The sequence below is a fragment of the Camelus bactrianus genome, chromosome 35 (assembly GCF_048773025.1).
Source record: "Camelus bactrianus isolate YW-2024 breed Bactrian camel chromosome 35, ASM4877302v1, whole genome shotgun sequence".
NCBI lineage: Eukaryota > Metazoa > Chordata > Mammalia > Artiodactyla > Camelidae > Camelus > Camelus bactrianus.
The window spans coordinates 23,668,040-23,684,665 of NC_133573.1; the positions used below are offsets into that span (position 1 = coordinate 23,668,040).

The 16,626-nt window shown below is 37.5% G+C and overlaps 1 protein-coding gene across 4 annotated transcripts in view; it reads right to left on the reverse strand.

Moving 5' to 3' along the window:
- UPF2 (UPF2 regulator of nonsense mediated mRNA decay) overlaps positions 1 to 16,626 on the reverse strand; it is an 85,896-nt gene that overhangs the window by 5,333 nt on the left and 63,937 nt on the right. For all 4 annotated transcript variants that reach the window (XM_074358404.1, XM_074358403.1, XM_074358402.1 and 1 more), the window contains 5 exons: positions 12,508 to 12,612; positions 12,104 to 12,202; positions 8,484 to 8,651; positions 2,262 to 2,403; positions 1,052 to 1,172 (listed from right to left, as the gene is read on the reverse strand). In XM_074358404.1, coding sequence (XP_074214505.1) covers positions 1,052 to 1,172; positions 2,262 to 2,403; positions 8,484 to 8,651; positions 12,104 to 12,202; positions 12,508 to 12,612 — 635 coding nt within the window. The remainder of the gene's footprint in view (positions 1 to 1,051; positions 1,173 to 2,261; positions 2,404 to 8,483; positions 8,652 to 12,103; positions 12,203 to 12,507; positions 12,613 to 16,626) is intronic.

Below are 16,626 nucleotides of genomic sequence, written 5' to 3' on the forward strand. Positions count from 1 at the left end.
GTTAAAAAACAGAACTCTCCTCCTGACAAAAAATAGATTCCTAAGCTGTCATGACAAACCAATTTCTTAAACTACAACTGGATTAGAGTTGTCTGAGCATACAGTTCTAAGAAAAATGTTACCAGGAACACACAAACACATTTAGAGAGTAAAAGACAAAGGCTCTGACACCTGCATTTCCCCCAACGCTACTCTTCCCGACACTGAACCACTTCTGCGACCCCGGCACCCTTTTCTGCACCCGTGTGGCTGTCTCCGTCCAACAAGGGGACATCTGAGGGCTGTTGTACAGCCACAGCCTAAACCCGGATGCCCCGAGGGAGAGCAGGCAGAGCAGCAAAGCCCACGTCACTGCGGATTATAACCCAGACACAAGACAGAAGGCGGGACCGACAGGTCTTTAGATCAGATCCCAGAGAAACTTTAAACAACTTTATTCCTTAAAAAAAGATGAATGAGGTCTTATTAGGGAACATCTTCCATGTGATATTCCTTACAGAGTTTTAATTACTTCACATTAGGCAACTCAAGTTTAAGAAGAACTGGCATGAATCCCTGCAGGACATTTTATAACTCAAAAACAGACAAACAAAATACCCCAGAACAAACTCAACCTGCATGTTTGAAAGTCTTACTAGCAAACAGGTTTTGACTTTTAGTAAACATCACGATTACTTAACAGTGGCTTGAGAGGTCCTAACAAAAAGCCTCTGATTTCTCTCAAACGAATCTAAAACTAGTCCTCTCTATAAATGCAAAAGAGAAAAATTAAAAATACAAGTGACTCCACTCAGAGAAAGCAACAGCCAAGAATGGTGTGGCTGAAATCAAGATTCAAAAAAAAAACAAAAACAAAAACAAAAAAAACCCCAAAACCAAAACTGTAAATATTTCATTAAAAGGTTTTCTTTTCTCAGCTATCTATAACTCAAAGAATTTTCTAAGTTTGCTAATTCAGCCTTTATCATTAAGTATAATCCAGAACTATCTAAGTTATTCACACGGACATGATGAAGAAAATGGCTAAGGGAGAAACAAGAGAGGGTCCTACCTCCCACCAGTCTTAAAGATTAGATCTGCATTAGGCGCTCCCTTCGGATGCTGGTAACGCGGCCGCCGCTCCCGATTGGTGTTTGCTGGAGCCGGGCGCTGGGCAAGAGACTGCAGCATTTCTGGAATTAGGAGCCAAACAGAACAGGTGGTTACGCTTGGTAAATGCACTCCCCTCAAGAAGCCAGAGCCCAGGAAAGTCTCTCAGGGAGCCGGCTGAGGAAAAGCAACCATTGCACAGATTGAAATGATGAACAAGTACCAGAAGAGCAATCTAGAGACGAGATACACTCTCGACTGTCATGTAAAGTAACACTCAAAGCCCCTCTTACAGCCAGTGCGGCCACCACCCAAGTGTCTTGTGAGGCAGTCAACAGTGTAAGAAGCAGGCAGGACGGCAGCCAGACAGTACTGGCTCGAGTCCCAGCTCTGCCACCTACTAGCCATGGGACTTTCGGTTCAGTGTCTCTAAGTGTAAAATGCAAATAATAATGGGCACTGATCTCACAGAATTGTGAGGATTAAATGCTTTGAAAAACTACTCAAGTGTCTGACCCACAGTAAGCACTTACAACACTGACTGTTAACTACCATTATTTGTTATTAAGAATGTTGAGTGTCAGCTGGAAGAGAATATTCTAGAAGTGGGACTTAACGATAGAAAACCAATTATTTATTTACATAGCAATCTCTTCCAGTTTTTGAGTACAGCCCTATATGAAGGGCTGGGCTGGATTAGGAGGTGTCCATGACCTCTATATTTAAAGTTCCAGTTAAGCCAAGTCTGCTGGGTATGTCTGCATAAAACTGGAATCCTAACTTGAATATACCCTCAAATTTGAAGGAAAAGAGGGCCTTCAAGACTAGAATTATCAAACAGACAAAACGAGATGGTATTTGTTGAATTAATTTGTTCACCGTTGACTGGCAACAGGAGGCAACTAAAAATTGGTCTTTATGTCACCTGCAAACATGGCTCTAACAGGATGGAATCTAACTGAATTATGGAGTTAGCAAAATGTGATGAAAATTCCATTAGTTTTCTTTTACAAGTAAGTGAGAGAAGAATGGAATGTAAAAAACAGCCTCTCAGGCTAAATACATACAAACACGACGTGAAAAGGTGGAGAACAACACCTTTGACATTCTATGTTCTAAAAGCCCAAGGGGCTTCACGATTTCCCACTTCCGTCCTGGAAACGAGCTGATACCTTGATAATCTTCTTGTTCTTGCCTTTCGTTGATATCTAGCGTGAGCTTTTTCATTCTCATCCTCTCTTCTTGCTCTGCCTGTTGCTGGTTCCAGTGATTTGCAGCAAGTTGGGAAGACATGGGTACATTAAGGATCTTAAACTGAGAAAAAAAATGACAAAGAAGTCACAAATGGCTTGAGAAAATCAAGAGGGAAAAAAGTAGATTTCAAGTAAAATAGTTAAGTAGATTTAAACAAGTTTAGGAAAATAATCATCTTTCCTTTCCTAGTAAGTCAATAAAGATGGTCTAAGGACATAAACATAACAGTGTTACTCTACAAGAGACAAACCTATCAGGGCTGGATGGGAAGTGGAAGGCCAAGTTCAACCTCCACGGAAAGCAGACGCTCCTCTTTCCTGCCCTGTCTGGTAGCACACATCTAAGCAACAGGGGATCATTTTCCATTGTGTAGACCCTATTATATATGGGTAATTGTCAGAAAGGCTTTTATACAGCAAGCTGTAATCTGCACCCTTTCATTTCTACCCTCTGGAACCAGTTCTGCCCTTCTGAACCATACAGAACAAACCTAGTCCACCTTCAGGATTAACAGACCTTCATCTTACTAAAGACAGCCGTGATGCTGGGAAAGAGAAGAGCCCCCTGAGTGAATACACCACAATCTGTTTACCCGACCACTTGTTGGTAGCATTCAGGGTGCATCTAAGTTTTGAGGTTTACGAATACAGTCATAAATCATGTACAATTGTCTGTGTGGACGTGTGTTTTCATTTTGCTTAAATGAAAAAATGCTAGGCACGGAAAAGGTGGGACTATCTGATGTGTTTTATTGGTTAAGAAACTGCTGAACTGTTTTCCAGGAGTTTGCATTCCACTAGCAGTATATGAGAATTCCAGTTCCTTCACACCCTTGCCAACACTTGATATTGATATGGTCAGTCTTTTCAATTTTAGGCATTCTAGTGAGTATATAGTTAATATATCCATTTTGGTTTTAATTTTCATTTTCCTAATGACTAAAATTACCTGTCTTAAAATTCAATCTAGAACTATGCTTAAAGTTGACATCAAGTTTCCTGGAATATAGAGTTTTCAGAATGTATTTTTTCCCTGGTCTTGAAAAACAAAAAATTTGACGACTATGAATCTTTTGACTGCTGTCCTATTCTGTAGGACTTTTCTGAGTTTAATGACAATTGATCTGCAATTACACACAGGTCCTTTCAGTCCTTGAGGATGTAATTTGCTTATGCCTGAAGGCTGTGACTTATTTAAAGCAGATGAATCTCTTTTAATACTATCTAATTTTACCCAATCGTTAATTTATCCTTTCACGGCTAAAATCTTTCTTCTTGATAAAAAGGAAAGTAAATAGTTGCTTTTTCCATACTCTCTCCACAAACTGTGCCCTTTCCTGTTCTTAAGTCTCTGAACACAGCCTTTTAACAAAGCACTTTCTCATCCTCCTGAACCACATCTCCTTTAAAAACTGCTGGCTGTGGGCTATTTATTTCTAAATTCTAGGGTATGTGGTCTGATGATGGTCAATTTTTTCTTCTTTCACGTGAATTCTATGTTCTTTTTTTCCTGCCCCTTCCCCAAGTTTCCTTTCCACAATCAGTTCTTTCATAAAATATATACTTGCTAGGCAGTGCTGCAAAGATGTTAAGAACATGGGTTTTTGTAGTCAGACAGACTAAGTTTATTCCTTAGCCCTATAATTTACTGGTATGACCAGCAAATCACTTAAGAACACTATTTTTCTCATCTGTAAAATGAGGATATCAATACTAACTTTAGGGCTGTTGTGAGAATTAGACAAGATAAAATATGTAAAGTACACAGGTCAGTGCCTAGCAGGTATTAGGTATTTCATAAATATTACCTACTAGTAATGCATGTAAATAATTTATTGACATCCAGACTCACAGTCTCCCTCATTACTTCCTATACGTTGTGAAAATAAAACTATTTCATTTAGCAAAATAGAATCAAAAGTCAGTTTTTGAAAAATCACCTTCTTTGGAAGAATGAGATTAACAACCAACAGACAGAAATTGAAATCCTTAACTACTCTGTACACCTGTCCTCAGGCCTCTGCAGTAATTTGTATCAGGAATGAGGCTTGCCCCAACTGTTTCTATTTCTACTAACAAAAACAAGTGAAACAAAGTTAAATACAATGGTCATCACTTCCTGCAATAAACATTTTCATCTGTTTTTCAAAATTCAGGAAGACACACACACAAATAACTAAATGAAAAAGTTCAGCTCAGACACATGTATCTAATATGTGAAACAAAAACTTCACCATAAAGTCACTCTTCCCAAGCAGCAGTCACTGCGAAACGTCACAGTAACTCGTACCGCAATCCCTCACTTCCAGGGCCAGCCACGCAGCAAGCACTCTGCTGCACCTGCGCTTCCAAACGCAGCTGCTACCAAACTAGCAGCAGAGAAGAGCTCCATTCAACAGGCCCTGGGAACAGAGCTGGGTCAAATCATATGACACCAGAGACAGAGATGAAAGTTCCAGAGAGAAAGACCACAACTATGAGAACAATTTTCAGAATGAGGACTTGAAGCAATTTTCTCATCTTTCCCTAGAGGAGTAACTGTGGAGTCTAGCAGGTATATCCAAGTTACAGATACTCGAAGTAACATTTAACCTGTCAGTTTAAATCAACAAAGACATGGCTATATAAATTAATACATTAATTTTAAAGATATGATTACATATAAAAGAACAATCTCTGAAGTACAGTAAGAACTCAGTAAATTTTAGCTGTTATTATTAATATCACAATTGCTTTATTATTTTATTACAGGTAGGTGTTCTGGGCAATACTGAAATCTTCAGTCTCAATAGAAATACCTAAGGCTTTGAGAAGGCAGCTAAAGTCGTTCTCTGTTCCTAGTATCAAATAAGATGACTATCTGTGATGCTAAGGGTAAAAAAAAGAAGTGGAAGTCTGAATTTCTTAATGTGAATCACAGGCCTCAGCGTTATAAAGCTCTTGCTCAGCTGGCTGGTTTTCCTCTCACTGGTTTTACTGACTGGTTTCAAATAGCTGTAAATATATGCAAATGCAGAGGGAGTGACATACTACTGTTTTACAAAATACTCAAGCAAAGCAGCCGGGTAAGAAGTGGAGGTACATAATTTCCTCATCACCAGAAGTCACAAGCTGCAATTTTAAGATGCTCTGTCTGTCACCACATTAACACACTCAGCAGTAAAACAGGATGGCCGCTTCCTCCCCTTCCTCTGATCACGACACCTGAAATGTCCTTCATGTTTAGTAATGGCAAGCCTAATGGCAATGGTACTGATCATACTAATGAAACAGGATTAAAAATTATAAAGCAAATTCCATGATGATCTGATTAAAATGTGGAAAACGTAGGTTTTTATTCATTCGTTTACAAGACTAATAATTTTTTTTAGAAAGTTCTAGATCTTCTGCGGGGAAATGATTATAAAGGAAAAAGAGAAACAAAAACACATCTTATGCCCTGAGACAAGTTTTACAAAAGGAAAAGTTCTCAAGTATTATACACTTAAAAACAATAGAAAAGAGACAGTAATGAATAAATACAGAGAGCAAAAGGGATGAATTCTTGATGAATTTCTTCACCAGGTGCCTTAATCATAAAGCTGCTAAGATACTTCAAAAAAGAGAGGCACTGTCTTATAGCAAATTAAATGACAAAAAGATTGAAGTCACTCATACTAGATTTCCTAGAACACAATAATGGCAATAAAGGTGATTTCAGTTGTATTTTAAAGCTACTTTGTAACAAACTGAAACTGATAAAAATATGTATGTATATACATACATATAATCCCAAGTTACTATGATAGGTAAGTAGCAACTACTGCAGTCAAAAGATATGTGAGACAAACCACTTCGTAAGTATTAATTCCAAAAAATGAGTTGTTAACCAGTATTAAATTGTAACAAATATATTGTGCATTAGCTTAAAACAATCAAAAAGCTCTTTAAAACATTACCTAATAGTTACACTACATTAAAACTTTTGCTCTAATAATCAAAACATTTTATTTCATTATTCAAATTCATTTAAATCTAGATTTAAATGATACTTAAATCTAGAAAAATTATCAACAGTATTATCCTTTCTTTTCAAATACTCACTTCATTGGCATAAATTTTTATTTTCCTACTGAGTACAGAAGAAGGTTATTTCTGGGCACAAATACGGTGCACAAAGAGATCTTTCACTTAAGAACTAAAAGTTCCTATAAAGCTACACACTTCACATTTCTAGAAAAACCGTTGTACCAGAAGGGACAACACCCAAAAGTCAAATAATGAAATAAAAATCAGAACAAAATATACTTTCTGTTTCAGACCACAAAATACCAGTGATTTTTCTTCAAATAATGTTCTTAAAACTGAACATTTCCCAAAATTCCAAGTAATGTTTATAAGTTGAAAATGTACTCAATAACCAAGTACAGTTTCAGGTGCTCTGAAGAGAACAGTTTTACAAAGCTCTCACCCCATCACCAAGTTTAGGATCTTAACTTAAAAAACAAAAACAAAAACAAAACCCAAAACCTAATTTTTCTAGGGACTGGGAGGAGAGGGAAAATGCCAGGGCTCAACACTGGCCTGAGGGTGAGAGAGAGTGGAACTGTCTTGTCCTAAAAACTTGATAACCTTGGAGTCTGGGATGGAGGAAAGGCACGTTGACTGAAAAGGAATTACGAAGACAGTGTCTGAAAAGGACAGCAGTACTCTGGATCTAAGTCAGAGTTAACTATGTCAACATGAGTCAGAACGTAGAGCCTTCTCCCCAGCCCTCCACTCCATGATTCTAACTGGTATACAGTTTTCATAGCTGAAGCTTTACTTGCACTATAGCAAAATAATGGCATACTGGACAACTCTGATCCTTCAAGTAAAAAGAAATTACCTGGCAAAAGCAAAGGTAAAAAATTAAGGTAGGCATCATCTCTTTGAGGTTGTACCGGCAGGGAGGGAACACAATATCCCTCCCCTCACAGAGGACTCCTGAGGCCAGGCCTCCCCTGACCACTCACCCACAACAGCCTCCCCACCCCAGTCTCTTTCTACCCTCCCGACTCACCTGACTGTCCTTCACAGCATTGTCCCCAATCTGACATTATGTATTTCCCTACGTCTGCTTCCTAATACTAGAATTAGCTCCCAAGAGAGGAGAGGTGCGGCTGACTGCTGTATGTTCTGCTGGTGGAACCGTGCCTGGTATATAGCAAGTGAACAATAAAAGCACCTGTCAAATGACTACTTGGATGAATGTGGGAGCCAGGTATTGAGCTTGTTCACAAGCTGTGGTAGCCACTCTAGTTCACACACTAAACATTCTCTTCATTATAAGATGCACCATTATTTTATATACCACTAACAGGAAAAAAAGGCTTGTCGATTATACCAAGATACCATCAACTCTAAGAGGCAGCTTAATTTCAGAAATATTAAAGTGTGAGCATCTTTTTTACAGAACTGATAATATATGATGTATCCTGGAGCTGTGTCCGAGAGCAGGGCTCTGTTGTGTTTAGAGCACATTTCGCTATCTGCACGTACATTATGTTCATCTTTCTCCCTGAGCTGGGGGTTGGCTCACGAGGGCAGGGGCTTTGTCTTGTTCATCACTGTAGCCTCACACCTAGGACGGTATTTGACACATAGCAGACACTCAATATTTGATGAGTGAATGTATGAATCAGAGTCATAGCTTAGTAACTGGGAAAATGATTTTGAGGGCCATCTATAAGGTAAGGGAAAGAAGAAAGAGGTGGTTTAAGGACAATGGAGAAGGATCAGGGGTCAGGAAACAATGATTTTTTTTCAAGAGAAATTTTGGCAAGTGAGCATTTCCTTGAGATTATCTGCGAGCACCCTCCTTTCCTTTCCCACCCTGAGCTTATGAAACCTTCCAGCTGAAAGTCAAGGTATTTATTTATACATCCTAACAAAGACAGATGAATTTAAATTTTAAATGTCCTTTCCATTAAAAAATATCCATTCGATAGAAGTCAAGATGTGTCTTCTATACTCCTAACAGATAAAATTATTTCTACCACTGAATGCTTTAAATGCTTCTAAGTCTTTCCTTCTTATAAGCAAAAGATAACTCAGAACTTACAAAACAAAGTTCCTACTTATACTTGAAACTAACAATCCATTAAGCGGACAGATTCTTACCTGCTGCTTATTGCCTTTTCTGGTTAACATGACAAACGGCATCGTGTCTGCAGACTCTGTCTCTCCCTCCCCACCACTGAGTGGGGTCCCTTTCCTCAGCTGGCTTTTGAGATGCAGGGGAATGGCAACATCGAGTTGGTGCACTTTAACAGATTCACCACTTCGTTGCTTAAAGACAGAAATGAAAAAGAATGTAAATATTCCAAGTACCTGTGGATACGTGTAAATTGCAAACAATCCATTCAGTGTTGTACTTTAGAACGATATCATCAGAGCCAGCGTAATCTTTCTGAAACCGCAGGCGTCCCCACCTCCAGATCCTTACACGTGCCTCGGAAGGACAATGGGATGTGGCTCCTGTTTGTCGCTCCAGCCTCTCCCAAGAACACACACACAGTGCTGTGGGCTCTATGACATTCCCGCTCCCCGAACGCACTGTGCCCTTTCATTCACACTCACAGCACACATCTCCCTTCATAATTACCTAGGGCCACGACTGCCTGCTCGTCTGTGAGAAGCCCCCACCTGACTGGTGGGGTGATGACCGTATACACGCTCCCTGATGTTCTCGGTCAGCAGTGCTTCACACGCAGCAGGTGCTCAATTCACATTTAACAGTGAATGGAATCTATTGATGTTCAGATGAGCTTCCTGCTTGTTGATATCAATTATTTTTAACATTCACACTGGATCTATCAACCGATTATTTGAACAAACCTTCACCAATGACTTACTGTGTGTTAGGCTTGGAGATAATAGTATTAAAAGATAGTTTCTACCCTCAAGGAGTCATCAACTTGTTCAGTAAGGGAGAGAAATAATAATTATGCGCCATCTGAGGTATGTATAATGTGTGCTGGGGATGGAGGGCTGCGTGGGCCTGTTTGAGGGTGGGTGGGTGCTGAGATTTCACGAAAGGCTGAGTGAAGCTGGGACACTTGAGGACATCAAAGACTTCAGCTGACTTCTTCCAAGCAGATGGTAAAAGAGCAGCTCGGGGGATGTGGAGGGGATTTAGGCGGGGGAAGACAGGTGCAAAAGCAAGGACGCAGTCAGGGACCCTCAAATAATGCTCCAGTCTGATGAATGAAGTACAAGTGAGACAAGGGCTGAACATGACTCTCCAAAGCCAAGCAGGTAATGCTGAAAGGCCATGCAGGTGTTAAAATTGCTTTACTACTATTTAAACAGTTTTTTGATATAGGTTCCATATTTGCGAGTCTTGCAAATCAAGCAAAATGGTAATAAAAGTGTAAGGTTTTATTGTTTTTGATTTCTCAGTTCCAACTTGCTAGAATTTACCTGAAGTTCTCCCAGGTTCATAAGATTTACTAAGATATTTTGCTTCAAATTTGAAAGAATCATGTTAAACAAATCTTGATTTGTAAATTATCTTTCTGATTACAAAATTAACATATTATTTTCAAAAATTATTTTAACACAAAAATATACTATTAAGTGTGTCCATATCAATCCCTCCAGCTGCCTCCCTCTGCCGACTCCAAGATGCAACAACTATTAACAGTGGGTCACCTCCTTTCAGACTGTCTTGCATATATTCACATATAAACATATACAATATACACATACAAATACGAGCAGCCACGATGCACACTGTTCTATACTAAACATACATGCTTTTCTTCTTTTTGATTCTGTATCTTGGGAATCTAGTTCACAATATACAGAGCTAATTATAAGGGTGTGTCCTTATTTATTTAATTGCTCCTCTATTGATAGACAGCTTTTTTCTACTACAATGTAACAGCTCTGTGATATATTTAACTTCATGCACTTGACAAAGTATTATTAAGGGTGCATTTTTAATCAAATGGCACGCCCATCTGACAGGCTTACTAAATTTCTCTCTAAAAAAGGCTGCACTGGTTTACATTTACAAAACATTTACCCACACTTAACCACAATGGGTACTGCCATTTTTTAAATCTGAAGATCTGATGATTTGATAAAGGCCCAGCTGTTTGCTTCTCAGTGAATGTTAGCAGGCTGTGATCGCTCTGTCCAACAGCAACAAACTGAGTCACTCATCTTTCTCCTTAGTGTGTAAAATCTCTGTGGTACAGTACAGATATTTAACTCTGTGCTGTGCAGGCTGTAGGTATTTTTTTCCTGGCCTGTTATTTCTAAAAGGTTTTTACGGCGTTCTGTGCTGGAAAGCAATGTACCACAAATGGTTGATAAGAGACTGCACCGCTCGCTAGCCTTCCACCTTGAGCAAGCTTTTTGTCTTTCCAAGCCTGCTTCTTTAACTGCAACATGGGGATACCAACAGTATGTGACAGCACTGTGTGAAGAGAAATGTAAAGGCTTAATGCCGGGCTCAACGGTCTTCACACTTACTAAGATTTTCCGATAGATTTGCAATTTATTCTGGTGTGGAAATAAAATAGAAATCCAGCTTTATTTTCATTGGCCATTTGTTGAATAATGCAGTTTCCCTCAACTGATTTGAAATGTTAACTTCATCATGATTAAACTGCCATGTTCTAGGTCTATTTTGGACTCCCCGCTGACAGGAAACAGTTCTTTAAGAAGTAAACGGTTGATTACCTCTTCAAAGGGATTACAATGATCATGTTTTATTTGATGACTTGTGCTCCTGTATGATAAGATTTATTTCATAAATTAAGAGCTTTCTAGATGTATGAAGAAATTTTCATGTATGGAGGAAGATGCAAATTGGCCTAATACAACTGTAATGCTAATCTGTACATTATCATAGCTTTTGGCCTTGGTAGCATCAATGAAAGTAAAATCCAGTATTTCTTCTCCGAAGAATTACTCCACTGGCATATACACCATAATACCTAGGTTCTATCTTAAAAACAACCCTCCAGTCTTCACTATGACTTCTCTAGCTGCACCGCATTTCTCTTCCCTTTCTAGTAAAACTTCTCAAGAGTCAGCTCAACCTGTGTCTGGCGTTTTCACTTCCCCCCTTTCCGCAGTTTACCACTGAGCCCCTCCGTGGGGCTTTCGCCCGCCGTTTCAGCAAAGGCACTCTTCTCCAGTCACCACAGGGCGTAATAGCAGCTATGTACGGGGCAGAAGTACACAGCCCGTGGAATTTTAGTTTTAACTATAATAAAATGTAATTATTGAATCACTGGGAAGATGGGGCTTTTTATAAAATCTAGTATCTTAGTATCAGCAACCATTAAACAACATTTTTTAAACATCACATAACCAATCATCCTCGAGAATTTATGTACAAGTTACTCAAATTATAAACCAAGCTTAAAAATTTACCAAATTTAATTTCCCCAAATATTTATCTTCTGTAGTTTGACTTGTAAACAAACTGCAAGTAAGGGTTCTTAGAAACAGGATTATGACCTGAGAGAGAAAAGGTGGAGGCTGATACAGTGAAATTACTCTGTTTCAAGTCTTAAACTTACTACAGTTTCCCCTCACTCTAGTTTAAAGAAACATGCACATCAGGGTGTGGGATGCAAGAAGTACTGGCAACTGCAAAGTGTCTGAATCAGGAAAAAGCTGCCACAGAGGCAAATACCTAGATAGTAGAGACCCTCTAACCAGAATCAAATGTGCTGCAATATTGTGTACTGAGTACTTTGGAACAGAGCAACATTTAATACCTGAAGATTTTCTAGCATCATTTTATCCAGAGCTTGAATGAAGTCCTCATCTTCTACGCAAGGTACATGTTTAAGTCCACCTCCTTTAATCATTACCTCCTTATTAAAACAAAACAGAAACGAGAATTCAGACCAGAAATTCTAACTTTAATAGTGTTCTGTATGGCAGAGCCTTCTGTATTGATAACTTGTTCAACATAACTCAAGCAATGAGTGAACAAAATATAGAACATTATTAAATATTCAAAGAACTTGTTAATAAAAGCACTTAGGAAATCATACTGAAAATGAATCTCCAAAGAAATATTATTTCAATAATCACAAAAACCAAAGCTTCTGTGACTAAAATCGAAATACTATGAAAACGAAGCAGTTTCAAAAACCGAATTTTCAGCCATACGTACAGTATTTTCTTCATCAGTTTCATTCTCCTTGTTTGAATCCGTGAGGTAATCTGTGTTCTCTTCCTCTTCTTCCTCTCCTTCATCGTCGTCATTATCAGAACCCTCCTGAAATTGTTCAACATTCAAAACATTAAAACATTTTGAAAGATGTTACTAAAAAGATGTTAAAACTTCTGTATAATTGTCCATTATTCTCAAGTTTCAGTCTTCCATGCAGTCTGCCTAGACCGGTAGGGCAAAGTCAGCCGGGACCACTTACTACACACCAGCAGCCGAAAACCCATTTCGCTATCTTCCACTGACCTAATAATACGAAGATCCTTTGCAGAAACTCTTCCTTAAATTCCACAAGGAATGACTTTCCTGAACATTTTGTATTTTCCCCTCCCCAACTAACTCAAGACTGGTTTTCTCATAGCAGTTCTTCAATACCCACCTAACCCTGCAATGAAAAGTGATAAATAGTTCAAATTTAACACCATTACCATTTGAAGGCAATGACACAACATCTTATAAAGCACTATGTTATATAAAGCCCCTCAGTTCGGAAGGTGCTCTCACATAATTTTGTTGGCTCTACCCAGTTCTGAAGAAGGAAGGGTAAGCTTTACTGACCTCATTTTCATATGTGAAAAAACTTAAGGCTCAGAGAAGTTGAGTGACTTGCCCATGGACACATGCTTTGTCAGGAAGAGCTAGACATTCTGATCTCCCTTACTGGTTGCTTTCAAGTACGACTTTCCCCATCCCCTCATGGCCATCCCCCAACATCATCTTCTATTAGCCAAAATTCCTTTTCAAACCAGAGACTGGGGAAAGGAAATCAACAAATACTTTGGGACAAATGAAAATGAAAACACAACCATTCAAAACCTCTGGGATGCAGCAAAAGCGGTTCTAAGAGGGAAGTTTATAGCAATACAAGCTATGAAGCTGCTTCTCAGGAAACAAGAAAAATCTCCAACTGAAGATTAAGAAGAACCCCAATCAATTTTCAAAGAGATTAAAAACAAAAACAAAAACACCACAACCACACAGCAGCATTCCATCTGAGTATCCTTCCAACACGACTCACTCCCACTGTTTCATAAGTTAAAAAAAAAAAAAACTACACTAAACCCAGATGCTTCTCATTATGCCAAGCAAAGTGAACGAGAAATAATTCCTAAGAGAAAATAAATGATTTAAAATTTGATAAAATAGTTTTACTATACATAGCAATTAATTTCAAAAATCCAAAGAGTGTATTACTACTTACTATATGGACAGTGAAAACTTTTAGAATTCCTAAAGTGGAAATACTTGGGGAAAGTACAGAAATGCATTAACTTCTTTTTTTCAAATGCATAAACTTTTCTTCACATAACTCTATAATTCAAATTTATGAGACTGACGCGCTGCCTGCTGTGCTAAGAAGGCACTAATTCAAAACTAAATTTGCAATAGAAATGCTCTTAAATTGGCCCCAGAAAAAATTAATCCTCTCTTAACACTTAAAAGATTCTTCCTTTTCAAAAACTAAGCTAAAATGCATTAACTTTCTCCCTCACCCTTTATTTTTTATATTGCTCAGGCAAAATAAAATGGATTAACTTTTGAAATTAAAATGCTGAACAAGAATCTCATTGTCCTAACCTCACAGCACACGGTCATTATAACCTGCGGGGTAAGGAAGTCAATGGACCACACAGTCTGAGCTAAGGAAAGCAGGAAGGGAGCACAGCACAAGTCTAACTGTCCAAGTTCAAATGTTGGCTCGCTGGGACCTGGGGCTGATTATTAACCTACCTGTGCCTTATTCCTCACCTAACTCATAGGGTGCTAAGAGAAATGAATACATGTGAAATGAAATATGAATACAGTGATCATGCTCAATAAATAACTATTTTGCTTTGACAATAATATATCTTGTATTTTCTGTTAAGTTGTATAAATCCTGTGGAAATTTAGAATTTTGGCAGAAGAACACTTACTTCGTCTTTAAAGCTACCTTTAACTTACACAGCTGATACTGAGGAGAAAATATTCTAGTTGTCAGGTGCTAAGAGTAACTTCACAAGTGGAGCTTGAAAGAGCTGAGGACCAAGATAAAAGAGCACAATGTTTCTGGAGAGTTCCACTTTAGCCCTGCTCTTTCTCAGCTGCGGTATTTATAGAACTTCCTACCCTGCTCTTACTACATTATCATCAACCCATCTTCTCTCTAAGAATTTTCTCCTCTCCGTATTTGGAGAGCAGTCAAGGGAAACGGTGGTCTCCAGCGGGAGAGTCAACTATTCCAACTTCATTCCTTTAAATTAAACCGCCCAGACAAGGCTCGTGAGGCTTCCTACTGAACGTTTTGTTTTTCCACTTAGCAAACACACATGTATTGTGTATAATATTCACTTTGCAATTAGAAAAGTAAGAAATAGTTTTAGATGATAACAATCTTAAAATTATAAAGTTCACTTTTGAAAAGGGAAAAGATGCATTTAAAGGAAAAAACGATACATAGCAATTACTCAAATGAGAAATTTATAGGAAATTGAGTCATTCTTTAATGTCAAATTTACTGAGGTCATTTATTAGATTCTGTTTATCTAATTAATGCAATAGTGAAATCCAAAGACAGCCATAAAATTAGTCTAAAAATGCAAAATGGAAATACTCCCATTTTCTTTTGTTGTTATAAAATACTTATTAAGCCAATTTAAATTGTATAATTGAATGTTTCTATGACAACCTCTTTTTTTAAAAAGCAATATAATAATGTCCTTCTATTACACAGAAGTCAATTTGTAAAAACATATTCCAGTTCTAAATTCTTACCAATTTATTTGTCTACTTTAGGGGGATTCTCAGGTTGGAAAGAGACAGTGCTGGCAATACTGTATTATATTTTTGAAATTTGCTAAAACAGTAGATATTAAAAGTTCTCATCACAAGAAAAAAGCACTTGCAACTATGTGAGGTGATGGATGTTAACTAAACTTATGTTAGTTATATATATATAAAGTATGTATCAAATCATTATATGTACACCTTTAATACAATGTTATATCAGTCATATCAATAAAACTGGGAAAAAATGGTAGCAAAATAATAACATAAAAGTGCATCTATTTCTACTGTCTATAAATGCTAGCCTATTATAAAAGTCATACATTATTGTTTATGTTGCCTGTTACACAATCATTTGTTTGTGGGGTTTTTTTTAGTTTTTTTGGGGGGTGGGGAGGAAGGTAGTTAGGTTTATTTACTTATATTTAATTTGTTTTTTTAACGGAGGTACTATTGGGGATTGAACCCAGGATCTCACATGCACTCTACCACTTGAGCTATACCCTCTCCCCCAGGATCCTTCGTTTTTAATTAACAATAATGCTATTTGCTGTGTAGTCAAATCACATGAAATGTTCATTAACAGCTACAGAACTTCAGGGCTGAAAGAAACAAAGATTTAAAGATTTTTACTTTAACTGTAGAAATTTTAAATTACCTTAAATTATGGGTCATTTTCCTTTCATTCTAAATGAAGCTTTTTAAAAATCCACTTTATGAATCTATCTTATGAATGCCTTCAGTAATTAACATTCCTTTATACATTAAACAACCTACATTCTCTATTTACATTCTATTTACTCAAATTAATCAAAACTTAAAAAGTTAAAATTCAATTTCCCCAAAACATTTAAATATTGACTACCAATTTAAACCTTTTCAATACTTAATTAAAATCACACTTTCCTAAATGCTTTAAGCACTCAAGGAACACAAAAATACCATACACATAAAATCATAATTATAAGCTTACACTTAAACAAGTGAAAAAGTGCTAATTCCATGGTTTAAATTTCATACTCGTTAGTATTTTATTGCTGTTCTTATTCATCCTGCTTTTTACTTTCTTAATTGTCTAATTTAAATATATATATAAATGTAGATAGAACAGCATAACGAATCCTTACTTCCCTATTACACAACTGAACAATTATTAGCTCAGGGCCAGTTTACAGTTTCTTCTATATCCCTAACTCATTTCCCAGCCTACTTCCAGATTATGAAGCAAATTCTAGGTACTATTATTTTAGATGTAACTTTTAAGTAGGTGTAGAAGAAAAAGGGAAAGAATTAAAA